Source organism: Archocentrus centrarchus, chromosome 7 (assembly GCF_007364275.1).
Source record: "Archocentrus centrarchus isolate MPI-CPG fArcCen1 chromosome 7, fArcCen1, whole genome shotgun sequence".
Taxonomy (NCBI): Eukaryota; Metazoa; Chordata; class Actinopteri; order Cichliformes; family Cichlidae; genus Archocentrus; species Archocentrus centrarchus.
In genome coordinates, this window is record NC_044352.1 from 10,482,782 (window position 1) to 10,496,403 (window position 13,622).

At 40.9% G+C, this 13,622-nt stretch overlaps 1 protein-coding gene across 1 annotated transcript; it reads left to right on the plus strand.

Annotated features, from left to right (window-relative positions):
• Window positions 1–4,104: 4,104 nt before the first annotated feature.
• nt5dc2 (5'-nucleotidase domain containing 2) lies at window positions 4,105–13,284 on the plus strand. The gene is made up of 14 exons (XM_030733219.1): window positions 4,105–4,539; window positions 6,409–6,593; window positions 6,676–6,750; window positions 6,853–6,908; window positions 7,079–7,172; window positions 9,128–9,256; window positions 9,688–9,748; window positions 9,858–9,960; window positions 10,062–10,163; window positions 10,271–10,352; window positions 10,518–10,604; window positions 11,670–11,810; window positions 12,227–12,291; window positions 12,680–13,284. Exons 1-14 carry the CDS (start codon window positions 4,173–4,175, stop codon window positions 12,939–12,941), a joined length of 1,809 nt encoding a protein of 602 aa, XP_030589079.1. The 5' UTR covers window positions 4,105–4,172; the 3' UTR covers window positions 12,942–13,284.
• Window positions 13,285–13,622: the final 338 nt, after the last annotated feature.

Genomic DNA, 13,622 nt, shown 5'->3' on the forward strand with positions numbered 1-13,622 from the left:
GCTGTAAGGTAGCGAGGTCCTGTGGCAACAAAACAAGCTCAAATCATCACCACTGTGCTGATAGTTGTTATGAGGTGTTTGTGTTGATTTGCTGTGTTTGGGTTTCACCAAATGTGGTGCTGTGCTTTATGGCCAGACGTCTCCACTTTGATCCTGTCTGTCAACAGGAGATTGTTCCAGAGGTTTTCTGGTTTGTTCAGATGCAACTTTGCAAACCTAAACCTGTGCAGCCATATTTTTTTTAGAGAGAAGAGGCAGCCCTTCCAAACAAGCCATACCTGTTCAGGCTTTGTCTAATTGTACTGTCTATACTTCACTCTTAACATTTATCGTGCTACTGTAACTGAGGCCTGTAGAGTCTGAGATGGAGCTCGTGGGATTTTATTGCAGTTTCTCTGAGCATTGCACGGTCTAATGGTCTGTGCAATGCTCGGACCAGCAAACTGCCACAACTTCTGCTTTTATAGAGATGGTCACATTTGATGAGCAATTAATCACGCAACATTTGATTGACAGTGCCTGGCAAGTATTTACCCTTTTAATTCCTATGGAAGCAGCAAGAATGTACTCAGGTTTTCACAGGACCGCATATAATCCTGTAAAGGCTATTTTTTCACATGCCTGTATCTACATATGTCAGAAATGCAGTAGGCTACTGGTTTGTGGTTAATTTCTGGTATTCATGGTAAGTACACGTTTGAAAATCTCAGCCTAGACAACTGAATTATGCAGCAGGCTGCACAATAAAGTTTGGTCATAAAGTCATTAAGCTCTCCTCTGGACAATTTGACTAATGTCAGAAAGGAGGAAGTTGAGGGACTGGTCTGGACATGATTCTTCTGTATAAATATTTCTCTGCAGCATGTTGAAAAAAATCGACTGCGCAGTGCATACACAATAATTGCATGAAAACATATTGAAAAAAACAGCAAAGAGCCCTCTTCAAGAGGAATGTAATAAAAAAAAAAATACATAAATGACATTAAAACAAAAGCAAAAAATTAAAATTGTATACAGTTAATTCAACCACAGCTATTATAGTTATTTTTCTGTAGATCTGATAATCTAGTGGTGGTTTGCACTTTTCCCTCACAGCAAGAAGGCCCTGGGTTTGAATCCATCAGCTCGCTGGGGACCTTTCTGTGTGGAGTTTGCATGTTCTCCGAGTGCTTGCGTAGGTTCTGGTACTCAGGATTCCTCCCACAGGCAACAATTAACTTAACAAGCATGCTAGGTTAATTGGTGATTCTTCAGTCAGTCTAAATGATTGTCTTTCTGTGTCAGCCCTGCGACAGACTGGCAACCTGTTCAGGCTGTGCCCTGCTTCTCACTTGGAATTGGAAAAGTGGAAGAAGATGGATGGATGGATGGATGGATGGATGGATATCTACAGATGTTTGCGATTTGTTTGGGTCTTCTTAGCCTCTGTGTTATTTAATCATAATATATGGGAATGAGTCTGGGATAAGATTCAGAGGTTCAGAAGAGAAATTACACCACAAACACTTGTGAAACAAGTTGACCCACAGCCATGTAAATATCCCAAACCTCAATAAACATACCCTGTACACGACCTCTGGGTCATTGCTGGTTGTGTTGACAAATTTAACCAAACTGACAAAAACTAAAACTAAATCCTTACATTTTGGTTAGTTTTCTAAGTACGCAAAATTGTTTGAGAGAGATTTTCTTCTAAAGTCCAGGTTTTATTTGAATTTCAGTTTAATATATTATGATCATGTCTAGTTTAAGTTTAGTTTTATTTAACTATATTAATCATGCACTCGATGGATAACCTAGAGTCTACCCTGGAGGATGACAAAGATTTCAATCTAGAATTCCTCAGGACTAATTAGAGACAGCAATCAAGTTTCCTAATCTCTTACAGATGATTTCCTCAAGGATGCAGATGCATATTTGGCAGCAGACGTTCCAGTATTTTCAGCTGGAGTTTGGATTCAAGGCCCACCCGCAGAACAAGTTTCCAGAACTCTGTGTGAGGAGTTATGACAAATAACGAGGCTGTTTGTGTAGAAAATGTATACAGGAAAGCAAGCAGTGCATGTGTTTTTAGAAAGAAAGAAGGCAAATATATCAAGAGATTAAGCGATAAAGAGCGTCCAGGATGTCGGTATTTATGCACACACGCAGGGGTTATGTAAGAGACAAATGAGAGAACACAAATTTAATCTTGTCATTTTATGCACTTGTTTAACCCAAGTGCATGCCGAGATTGCGCTTGTTGTCGAAATGGATTTTACTTCTCTTCATTTCTAGATCAGATTGTGGCCTCACTTGAAATTCCTCTGCTATTGTAACACAGTGTCTTTAAGCCTCCATCTACTGTTGTCTATATTGAGTTCAGGTTTTGTTGTGTCATAAATTTGTAAGGTTGGAATTTTACGTTTAAATAATAAGTAATAAACACACCAAATCAGCTTGTGTGTGAACAGTTTGATGTTTTTGTCGTAATGGACTGTAGAGGCCTTCAGAAAGTGCAGGTTTGAGGTGCGAGTGCAAAACGGCAATCCTTCCTGTTTGCCTCGGGGTTCCTGGGCGCGCACGGGTCGAGCAGCAATGGCAGATTGCCGCCAAGCACCTTCTCAACACAGCCAATGATATGCAGGTCTCCAGTTACACCCTGATCCAGATGTCAGGGTGTAGTCCTGTGATGTGTGTTTTTTGGGGATGGGGGGTGATAGCAGAGGCCTTGCAGCTTTTAAGCCTGCTTGCATGCGCACTGGTGAGGTATTGCATATGACTCTCAACACCAGTGCGTACAGGTCAACATAAGCTGGAGGCAGAGACAGTTTGTCTGGTAAAAGAGGTTCTAACCTTTTGAACTGGCTGCTGTCATGCTTGAGAATGGAGAAAGTCATTATTGTAGTCAGGGGTGGGGGAGGGCCTCTGAGCTGCGCAGATTAATGGCAGCCACAGCTTGGGAGAATGGTGGGTGTCACTGAGGGTGGTGTAGAGACTGCATTTTTAGTCTTTTAAACCAATGACAGAACTCATTAAGGTCATTTGGCAAGTTGCCAGCGGACTTGAGGGTTTTGTGTTTGAAGTTGATGACAGAAGGTGTCATTTACATTCACTAAACTTCTCTCACTATCTTGCTAAACCTGTAATTTTCCTTATGGCTCTGCACCTCTTTCTTTCTTTTCTTTCCTTTCCCCAACTCTAGCTGTCTGAGTTTAGCTGTGAACCACAGTGCTTCACCATTGTAACTCACTTTTGTGCCTGCTGGTCTACAGCGGTCCTTACAGAAGCTGCAGCAGGTCTCTGTATACTTGTCCAGGAGAGACTCATCAGAGTCCAAGCACAAAGGGGGGCCTCCCCCCCTTTTTTTTTGTTGTGCTCTACCAAAAGTGACTACATACTCCAGCACAGCTCAGAAGCAAATGTTCACATTTATCCTTGTTTATCTTACTGCTTCAGTTGCAAATTTCTTTATATTTTAGGAGTTTGCCTACAAAAGATCAGTTTATAAAATATGCTGCTGTTTTTTTAGATTAAGTAGATTAACTGCAAAAATAACATGCAAAGTAAAAACCTGCAAGAAAGCATGCAAAAGTTGCATTTATACTGAACTTGGTATATTTCCTCTTTTTTTTTTTTTTTGGTTTGTTTTGCTAAAGTTTCTTACAGTTTTTTCTCAACATAAATGCAGCGTTTGCACATGCAATTAAGGCTTTTTCCCGTTCACCACGAAACTACAATAAACCAAATGCTCATGGCGTTACGAGCTAGTGCGGGAAAAGCTTGCCTGCAGGGTTTTCTGCAAGAAAGAATTTTCGCCAGGAAAACAAAATATCATCGGTTGGGTTGAAATGTACCCTTCCCCGAAACAATAGCTCTCAGAGAGCACGTATGATAGGACCTCATATGCAAAGCACAAAGAAAAGTACATGATGTGACTGAAACTTAAAGAAAACACACAGAAGTCACGCTGACAACATGTTTTCTCATGTGAATTCGATCATAGATACATAGAGTTCCGTGCGTTTGATTGGCTGCAGGAATTGGCGTACCTCCCCTTTAAATGGACGGCCTCCCGCCCGGGGTGTGGCTTCAGTGAAAACGAGGGTATATGTTTATCTGTTTGCTAGCTTCATCCTCCAGTGGCAAGCTGGCAGAGGATGTTTTTGGCATGTTATTAACGCGTCGTTAAAATGTCTGTTAAAACAGTGGGCACAGCATTAACACGTACATTATGGGCAAGAGGAAACAAATCCCCTCCTCTCGCCAGATCCCCCAGAGTGAACAGACTTTGTACCACATGCAGGTTCTCTGGAGGAAAAAAGCAGGGCCGCGAAAGGACAAAAGAGGAAAGTTGCAGCTCGGATTCGGACAGACCAACTGGCGACGCTCCGTCATCCAGCGACCCACTTCACAGATGCACGAAGCGAGCCAAGGATCCCGTGGGTGCTCCTGGTGTCTGCGGTGTGAGGACACGGTCTTTCACATCCACCGCAGTTCCAATGGATCAGAGATCGTACTTGTGGACTCGCTACAATGACATGAAACGCCTGGTTCACGGTAAGCAGAGGGTTACCCTCTTTTGGCCTGATGGGGGCCCCCCATATCGTGGTCTGCATGTTAGCGTTCACGTCACCGGGGCAGCCGCGATGTTTATCTGATGGCACCAAAGACATTATGTACTTGTGCGAATCGCGTTCTTACTCTTTAGCCACAGATGGCACATTAACGCCCTCGGTCACTCACGCATTTAGGGTAAAGTTTGCACAACTGGGGTCTGGTTGAAATCGTAGAAAAGAAGAAGTTTGGGTTCGTTTGTGCTCCCGCGTCAGTTCCTCAGTTTGGCAAGATTTGTTCTCGAAAACAAGCCAAGCGGTTGCTTGTGAACGCTGCACGTAGGCTGTACGTTTTGCGTGTGTGTGTGCCTGAAACGTGTGTTTTGCACTCAGGAGTCGCAAGTGTGAACTTATCATTGTTTCTATGATGGCTGGTTAACCACGATTTTTTAGCATGCTGGCAGGTTATCGGATACATTTAAAATGATGTAGGTTCTATTTATAATAGCGGGTTGGCATGCAGCTGGCACAAGTGGGCGTTTAAGGAGATTCCTGCAAATGAGGCATGGAAAAATACTTTATGAAAAAAAAAAACAAAAAAAACAAACAATCTTACGGATTGGTGTAAGCTGTCACTTTTATTATCAATTGCCCTGCACGTTAACATGCACGGTAGCTCCAAAATATTTGCTTTTCATAGTTGTTTATTTAGTTCACGTGGCCCAACCCTGCTTTTGCATGCCGAGAAAAATCTATTCAGAATAACAGAGTAATCAAAAAAACCTTGGCTGTGGTTCAGTTCAGCTGAAAGCTGAGTAAAAGCGCATGAGCAAAATAACGTATCAAAGGTAAAATAGCTGTTACGCAGCAAATAATAATGTAGTGCTGCATGTAGTCACAGTTTGGTTAACTTAGAGTACTTTTATATACTCTTGGTTTATTCTATAAAGATGCATCACAATTCACAAGCAAACGTTATCTTAATTTACAAAGCAAGTATAGCTGTCAAATAACGAGTGTAATAACAAAACGCGGCATTTCCCTCTGAAGTGTTGCGGAGTAGATGGATAAGGTAGTATAAAAAAAAAAACACTCAAAAGTGTTAAAAATCACGTGCACTTTTTAGTTTAACATCCAGAAAGTTTTTACTAACATACTCTGTTTAAACCACAAATTCTGAACCTGGTGGGTTTCAATTAAAGCTGGTCACGCACTCTAAATTGGAAATGCAATTTTTCACGTCTAGTCTTTTGAAATGTGACTCGGCACAGAAAGAAAGGCATTCTGTCTGCTCCCCACTGCAGCCCTCATTAAGCTCTTTGACTACAGAACGGCCATGGCCCACTTTCAGGTCCTGTGCCCCTGCTGCAGCCAGTATTGGAGACTGCAACAAAATGTAAACTGTGTGTTTAATCTGTGAGCGTGTGTTAGTTATGTGACTTTTACCCAAGATAGTGTGCGGATAAAATCTGGGAATATTTTAAAAGACTCAGTGAATGCTGTGGTACTGTTCATACCATTTCTTTAAGTTCAGTCAGTACAAAATATTACTTTACAGAATGTTCTTTTGGGATTGACTTAGTGCAGTCAAGGGCCAGTTGACATCTCAGAAATGCACGTTACACAACCTCATGTGAGCTTGCCAGCTCAACTGGACTGGAAACAGCGGTTCTTTCTCCTCTGCAGAAGTGCACAGTCATCAGGTTTCATTAAAGCTAGTGTCTTTTACTGATTTGTTTTAAATTCAAACATGAGTCAGCTATCCGAGCCGTCTAATCCCGCTCTAAAATCTCGTTGAGTCATTGTTTGTTCAGTTGGATCTGTAATTCTCAAATTTAAATAAAGCTTTCCCCATCTGTCTTTCCTGGATCAGACCTGATCCCGCCAGGTGCGTGCAACCTGCTCAACTCTTCCACCATCTACGCGAACAACGAGGTAAACATGGCTGAAGTGGACATCTATGGCTTTGACTATGACTACACGCTGGCTCTGTACTCAAACGCGCTCAACGCAATGATCTACAACAAAGCGAAAGAATTCCTAATCGAACACTTCAAGGTGCGTTTTGCATTAGTTGTATTAAGCACGTTTGCTTTACAGCTGCTTTTAAATGTAACCTCCTGGTTCTCCTGTTTGACAGTACCCCGAGGGCATTCTCAAGTATGACTACCTTTCTAACTTTGCTGTCCGGGGTCTTCACTATGACATCCAGAAGGTAAAATCTTTTATACTACACTTTAACCATTGCAGCAACATGATTGTTTATTTTCCCCCGTGCAGCTGATTGAAAAGTGCAACTCCTTTTTTTTTTCTCCAGGGTCTTTTAATGAAGATAGATGCCTTTCATTACATTGAGCCAGGAACAGTGTACCGGTAAGAAGTTGAGGATGATTTAACTCTCACAGAAATACTGAAATGTAACTTAGTGAGCATTTGTGACAGCTTTTTTTAAAAATTATTATTATTATTATTATAAACATCCCTGCTGTTGAAGACCAAATCTTTGCATGTTGTTAAACTCTTGCACATTCATTCATTCCCAGGGGTCTGAGCCCAGTGCCAGATGAGGAGGTCCTTCAGCTCTTTGGGGGGACCTACCACGTCCCCCTGCAGCAGGACAGTGGCTTCTATGGAAAGGTGAGGATGAATTTTTGTTTTTGCAGACGAAACATGAAAAATAAATTAACCTCCCGAGACCCTCTGCCCTCTATAGTTTGGGTTTTCTGCAAATTATTGTGTTTTATCATTATATTATGATGTAAAATGAACCCATTGCCCCCATATGAGGGCATGCTTGTTTTTTTTTGTTGTTTTTTTTTTTTATAAAGTACCTGCTTTTTAAAGATGATGCTTAGTTTTTGTATCTATCAGGTTCGACTAATCCCAAAGACCAAGGAGATTTTAAAAAGCACCCAAAACAACAGCTTGGTTTTCAGGAGATTAAGAAATATATATTGATTTTAATTTATTAGACTCCAGCTGGATGCGCCCCATAAGTCATATTAGCTGAGTTGTGTAATAACTGTAAATCAGAGTTTAGTGGAAAGCTGTTTTGCATTTATCACAGTTCTTGCACTTTGCTTCCATTTTTTTTCTTTTTTTGCACGTTTGCTCTGTTGAACATGTGTTTGTTTTGGCACCGGCATGAAGGCCTTTGTAAATACTGCTGGATCAACAAAATATTACAGTTTCATTTGGCCCTTCTCGAACAAGGAATTTAGGATTTAATCTGTTGCTGTCCACAGATTTTCCAAATGTCGGGGTTTTGTACGGCTTTACCATTACATAAGTGCCAAATGGTGGATTTTGTAATCTGATTTCTTCCATTGTCGTCATGAATAGGTTGGAAGGCAATGTTCCAGCCCCAAAAGAGCTGACTATGAGAACTATGTGTCTGCTCTGCATTTGTTTTTTTTAGCTACTCATTTGGGCAGGAAAATTAGAAATCTTTACTGGCTCTGGCAGTCACCAAGGCTAAACTGATATGTTTGCCAATTAGGAGCAATTTGGACGCTGATGTTTTGAATCAGACTCAAATCATTTTCGCCTGATTGAGTCTTTTAAGTGCTCCCCTGCAGAAGGAACAGTGCTTCTTTCCATCTGTAACAGTTGTCCAAAATAGGTCTCTAATCTCATTTGGGGCTCTTTTAAGGTCCCAGCATGCTACTAAGCTGGCAGAGACACAGAGCTTCGCGGGGCCACATCTGACCACATGTTATATAACTGTAATTCCAAAAAGTTGTGACACTGTGTAAAATATAAAAACAAGAATGCAATGATTTGCAAATCTCATAAACGCATGTGTTATTCACAGTAGAACATCAATAATATATGAAATATTTAAACTTTCGAATTTGATAGCAATTTGAATTTGTAAACATGGCCCTGTCCCAACTTTTTTGAGACTTGTTGCTGCCATTAAATTCAAAACGAGTGAATATTTTTTCTTAAAATGACACATTTTCTGAGTTTAAACATTTCATATGTTTTCTGTGTTCTATTGTGAATAAAATATGGGTTTATGAGACTCTTGAATAATAATCTGCAATTGGGTTTGTAGATGTCTGTCACTTGTGGGCAGTGTTAAAAAAAAAAAAAAGTGGAAAAACCAGTAATAGGGGATACACCTGTTTGTGATGTCAGTTGTGCATTAGCTTAGTCCATGTCTTTGAGAGGACAGACGTCATAATAAAGAAAGAACTTGGCAGTGAAGTGAAACAGAGCATTACACAGTGAAAATTGTCCTCTGTAGCCATTGTGTGTTCCTCTTACTCATACTTTGTTTTTGGTGCTTCTTGTTCTCTGTGATGAAATCTGCTGCTGTTTTCTTTCTTGCCTAAGCCTACTTTCCAACCAATCAGTGCTCTCCCTGCGCATTCGTCACTGCTGGTAGCCTGCGTGGTGGTTAAATTCCCTCAGTCCCTCTTTCTGCATATCCAATTCTTGTGCAAATGGACACCAACACAAGTCCAGAAATTCCCATTAGTGGGTAGTGGTTGTATTGAAAACTAAATTCAGATATTTATAGCCAAAATGTCAACATATGTGAGCATCAAACATTAACATGCTTTTTTTTTTCTTTTTCTACACAGGGACCAAAAGTAAAGCAGTTCATGGATATCTTCTCCATTCCTGAGATGACTCTCTTGGCTGTGGCAAATGATTTTTTCATCACCAACGACATTGAATATGATCCAGTTCATCTCTTCAAAGACATCTCTGTGAGATATGATATGTTACACACTCTGTTTTGAATCCTGGGCCTCGCTCTGTAGCTCACACTCAGAAACATAGTGAGGTAGTGTTTTTGACTGTATCCGTGTAGCGGGATTCATCAACTGCACGCTCAGGAATTTGCTTAGCTCCGGAAACGTTTGCAGTGGACTCTCTGGTAGAGCAAAGAACAATGACAGCTTTTCCTCTTGGGTCTGGCGTGTAAGGGTTTCCCGCTATACAGCACGCCCACTACTTTATTGCAATGTCTCCTCTGAAAGTAAGCAAACTGACAGGTCATTAATCATTTTCAAATAATGGGAGTCTTTATTCCAGAGTGACTGTAGTTCAGACTTATCTCATAATAAGGATCAAAGAGAGTATGCTGAAATTGTTGAACATATTGTGAAAAACATTCCCATTTTCATTTAATCTACAGGAAGCAGTTGGCATGGTTCACCTCAAAGGATACATGTACAAGTGGATCATGGAAGATCTCGGTGAGAATTCCTTTTTTCTTCCGGTGTTGTATACAATCTGCACACTGCAGCACACACACTAACAATACAGTTACACTTTGTTACCGAGTAGTTTTTCTTCGCTTTCCAGATAAATTCATTCTCCGAGGAGAAGAGACAGATGCTGTTTTACATCGGTTGGTCAGTCATGGAAAGAAACTTTTCCTCATTACCAACAGTCCCTTCAGCTTTGTGTAAGTGTTAACTACGTGACGAGGTCCATGTCTGCAGTGGTATATTACAGAGATAAACACCTCTGCGGCCTGTTACACTGATGTTTATTGTCTGTGTACAGTGATAGAGGGATGACGCACATGGTGGGAAAAAACTGGAGAGACTTCTTTGATGTGGTCATTGTGCAGGCAGACAAACCGCACTTTTTCACCGACTGTATCAAGTGAGTAACTCTTTCTAGTTTTTCACTGTGGTGAACGTGGCGTGCCACCCCTCTCATCAGATGTGATACAATGACTTAAGCAATCTTCTACATTGTTGCTCCTACAGACCTTTCAGGCGACTGGATGGTAACGGAGACCTTCGGTGGGAAAAAATAAAGAGTTTGGACAAAGGACAGATTTACAAACAGGTCAGTGATACTTGGAGCTGTTCAGCTCTCTGAACAAAGTGTTCATTTGCAATTTCTGGCATTTGGTTTCTTTAGTTGCTGTGTTTTTACATGTGAGACATTTTACATGCTTGTACTTGTATTCTGTGTTTCTAAAGAAAATGTGCTTTTTTTTTCTTATTTCAGGGAAATCTATTTGACTTTCTCAGGCTGACGGGCTGGCGAGGATCTAAAGTTCTTTACTTTGGAGACCATCTTTACAGCGACTTGGCTGTAAGTGTGAGAGCACAGTGATCTCATAACGATGAGTTGCTGAGTCAGCAATCCACATGGTGACTAACGCTTTGCGGTATTGGGATTAGCAGGATTTTTCCTGTGACTCCTTCATTTGACGTCCTCGGTGTATGAATAAGCAAAGTGGTCATTTTTTTACAGGAAGTTGTTTTCAGTCTTGTTAATCTGTGATTTTTGTTGTCGAGGTCCTTTATAAGATACACAAGTACAGGGTTTGTGCGTAGATACACACGCTGCCAGATGCCATCTTTCTCTGCGTATTGTGCAATGCTGAAAGTTCTGAGAAGCGCTGGGGTGGGGTCAGAGAGGCCTGTGCAATGAAAAACTCAAACACTAGATGGCAGTATGAGCTCCCCATTATGGTTTCAGAAATGCAGAATGAATAGAAGGCCTTTATTGTCATTATACAGGATGTACAATGAGATCTGAGAAAAAAAAATGGTTTGGGTTACTGTGCACTGTGAAGGCACATTATATAAACATATTAACAGATAAGTAATTAGTAACTTGTGTTGTATCTTTCAAACACAGGCCAGTCAAAGTGATTAAAAGAGAGATAATGCTCGTTTCCAGCTCTGCAGATTTATTCTGACACACTACTTGTTCACAGTTTACAACAATGTTTATTTGTTTTATGTGGGGCCTTATTGCAGCTCTCAGTTCCTTTTTATTTCAGTTAAATTAGCAATTTTAGCTCCTCTTGCCAGGCTTTTTGGTTGGTGGCCACTCATAAACAGCAGGTTTTAACAGCGGGTGGGTGGAACTGCCTCACGCTCCGTTTACACGAGAACGTTTCAGGTGAAAATGGTAAAGTTTTGATGCTTTTCGGTCTCCCGTGTATACGAGAACGGCGTGAAAACTATACTTTTTGTATAGCTAAATGTATGCTTTTGTTGTTTCATTCATAAAATAAAGTTCTTAAATTCTGTTTGTGTTGGGGTGGCTCACAATGGTTATGTATCCCACTGAAGAGCAAATGTTTTTCTGTGGAAAAAAAAAAAAAAGTTGCATATTTTTACAATACAGTTTTATCATTTGTTCCAGGACCTCATGCTGAGACATGGCTGGCGTACAGCAGCCATCGTACCTGAACTGGAGCAGGAAACCAAAGTGGTGAGCACAGACCGGTATGGAATGAACCTCACCTGGATGCAGGCTTTAACTGGCTTGATGGAACGCCTACAGGTGAGAGTTAATCCCTGAGTTGTTGGGACATTTTGCTTTGCTTGCACTCAGGCATACCAAGCACTGACACACCTGTCTTAACCAGTAGCTATTTGTTGCTGATGTGATCAGCTGTTGACAGAACACAGTGTTTTTAAAAAACAAAATATCCAGATTCCAGCTTGTGAGTCCACGTGACCTCTGCTTACAATCCTGTTCACGTGTAATTGGATTATTTGTAACGGCTTAAACGAGCTGCAAATAAGACAACTTTTCCCACTCTGCTGTAGAGCAAAAAATAAAACTTGTGTTTGTACTTGCCATTAAACTAAGAATCAAATTGACCCACCTTGGGCTGGGGAGATTTATTTATTCTTTATATTTTTGTGTTTTTGAAGAGCTAAATTTGATCAGACTGTTTTTTTTTAATATCTTAGACACACAGAGACCCAGCGTCTAAACAAGTTTTTCTGGAATGGCAGAAGGAAAGAGAGGAACTCAGGTGAGTCTTATGAGTCTTAATCCCTGTCTTTATCTTTAGAAGCACCTCCCAGTGTTCCCACTGATGCTGTTTAACAAGTCTGCACAGTTGGATTGTTATTCAAGTACCGGCTCAAATTGAGAATTTGAGTTTTATGATACTTTATACTTCTCTGTATATCTTACAATTATACTATCCATCTGTATTGGAGCTTCCTAAGCTGGTTACACTGGTTAAACGTTAATAAATTAGTAATAAAATCTGATATAACACTACTTGAACAATACTTTTTCGATGCCTTTTCACTTCTCCTTGCTACTAGCACTTCTTGTCACTTCACGACTTTGTATATAAAAGAATATGCACTTAATTTGATATTAACTTTTACCCAATTTTTATTATATGCCAGGGTGATGACAAAGAACCTGTTCAACCCTCAGTTTGGCAGCATCTTCAGAACGTGTCACAACCCCACCTACTTCTCCAGACGCCTGTGCCGTTTCTCAGACATCTACATGGCGTCTCTGAGCTGTCTTTTAAATTACGACCTCTCCTACACTTTCTACCCCCGCCGCACCCCTCTGCAGCATGAAGCTCCTCTGTGGATGGATCAGCTGTGCACGGGCTGCATGAAAACCCCTTACCTGGAGGAGATGTCTCACATACGATGAGAGCTGTAAGCTCCAAAAAGTGACTGATAGAATTTTTTTCTTAAGCCTGGCAAACACTTGAGATAGCCTGAGGATGTCTTACCTAACAGGGTTTCCTTTTAATCTGAGGAGGGGCTGCACAGCTCCCTCCAAAGGGCACAGTTCTTTTGTTCAAAATAGTGGACACTTCCCCAGTGAACCCCCTGGTGGGTGCTGTAGATGTAGCTCCTGTCTGGAGAGCATTTAACTACCTTGTGCTAAAAGATCAACAGACACTGTGGTTTCTTCCTGTAGCTAACTGTGGAAGTCCTGAAATACTATGCTATGCCGCACAATTTAAACAAATAAAGAACTATAAGTTTTAGTAATAGTGTTATTTTATTACACATGTGACACGTGTGAGTTTCAAACTTTGGCTGCCGCTCAGAAGGGCAAAAAACAGGTTCTGTCATCATGTGTTTTGATTGTATTGTCATATGAGACACTTGATAGCACATTTGCCACGTGTAGACTGAACAGCTACCTTGGCAAATGTGCTGATCAGATATTTTATTCAGGTGGTGGATTGTTCGCTGTGATGGGTTAGCTCTATAAGAAAGTAACACGATTCCTGCCTTATTCCTGATTCCTGCCTTAACTTCCTTATTTTCCCTTTGATGTGTAATGCTCATAATTCCCACCATCTGGCAACTGCATGAACTG

Excerpts from the sequence above, each read along its gene's own strand:
- nt5dc2 (XM_030733219.1), top strand. The coding sequence starts at position 4,173 with ATGTCTGTTAAAACAGTGGGCACAGCATTAACACGTACATTATGGGCA. Across the intron at positions 9,749-9,857 it reads GTGGATCATGGAAGATCTCG|ATAAATTCATTCTCCGAGGA; the intron begins GTGAGAATTCCT and ends TTCGCTTTCCAG. Across the intron at positions 11,811-12,226 it reads GCTTGATGGAACGCCTACAG|ACACACAGAGACCCAGCGTC; the intron begins GTGAGAGTTAAT and ends TTAATATCTTAG.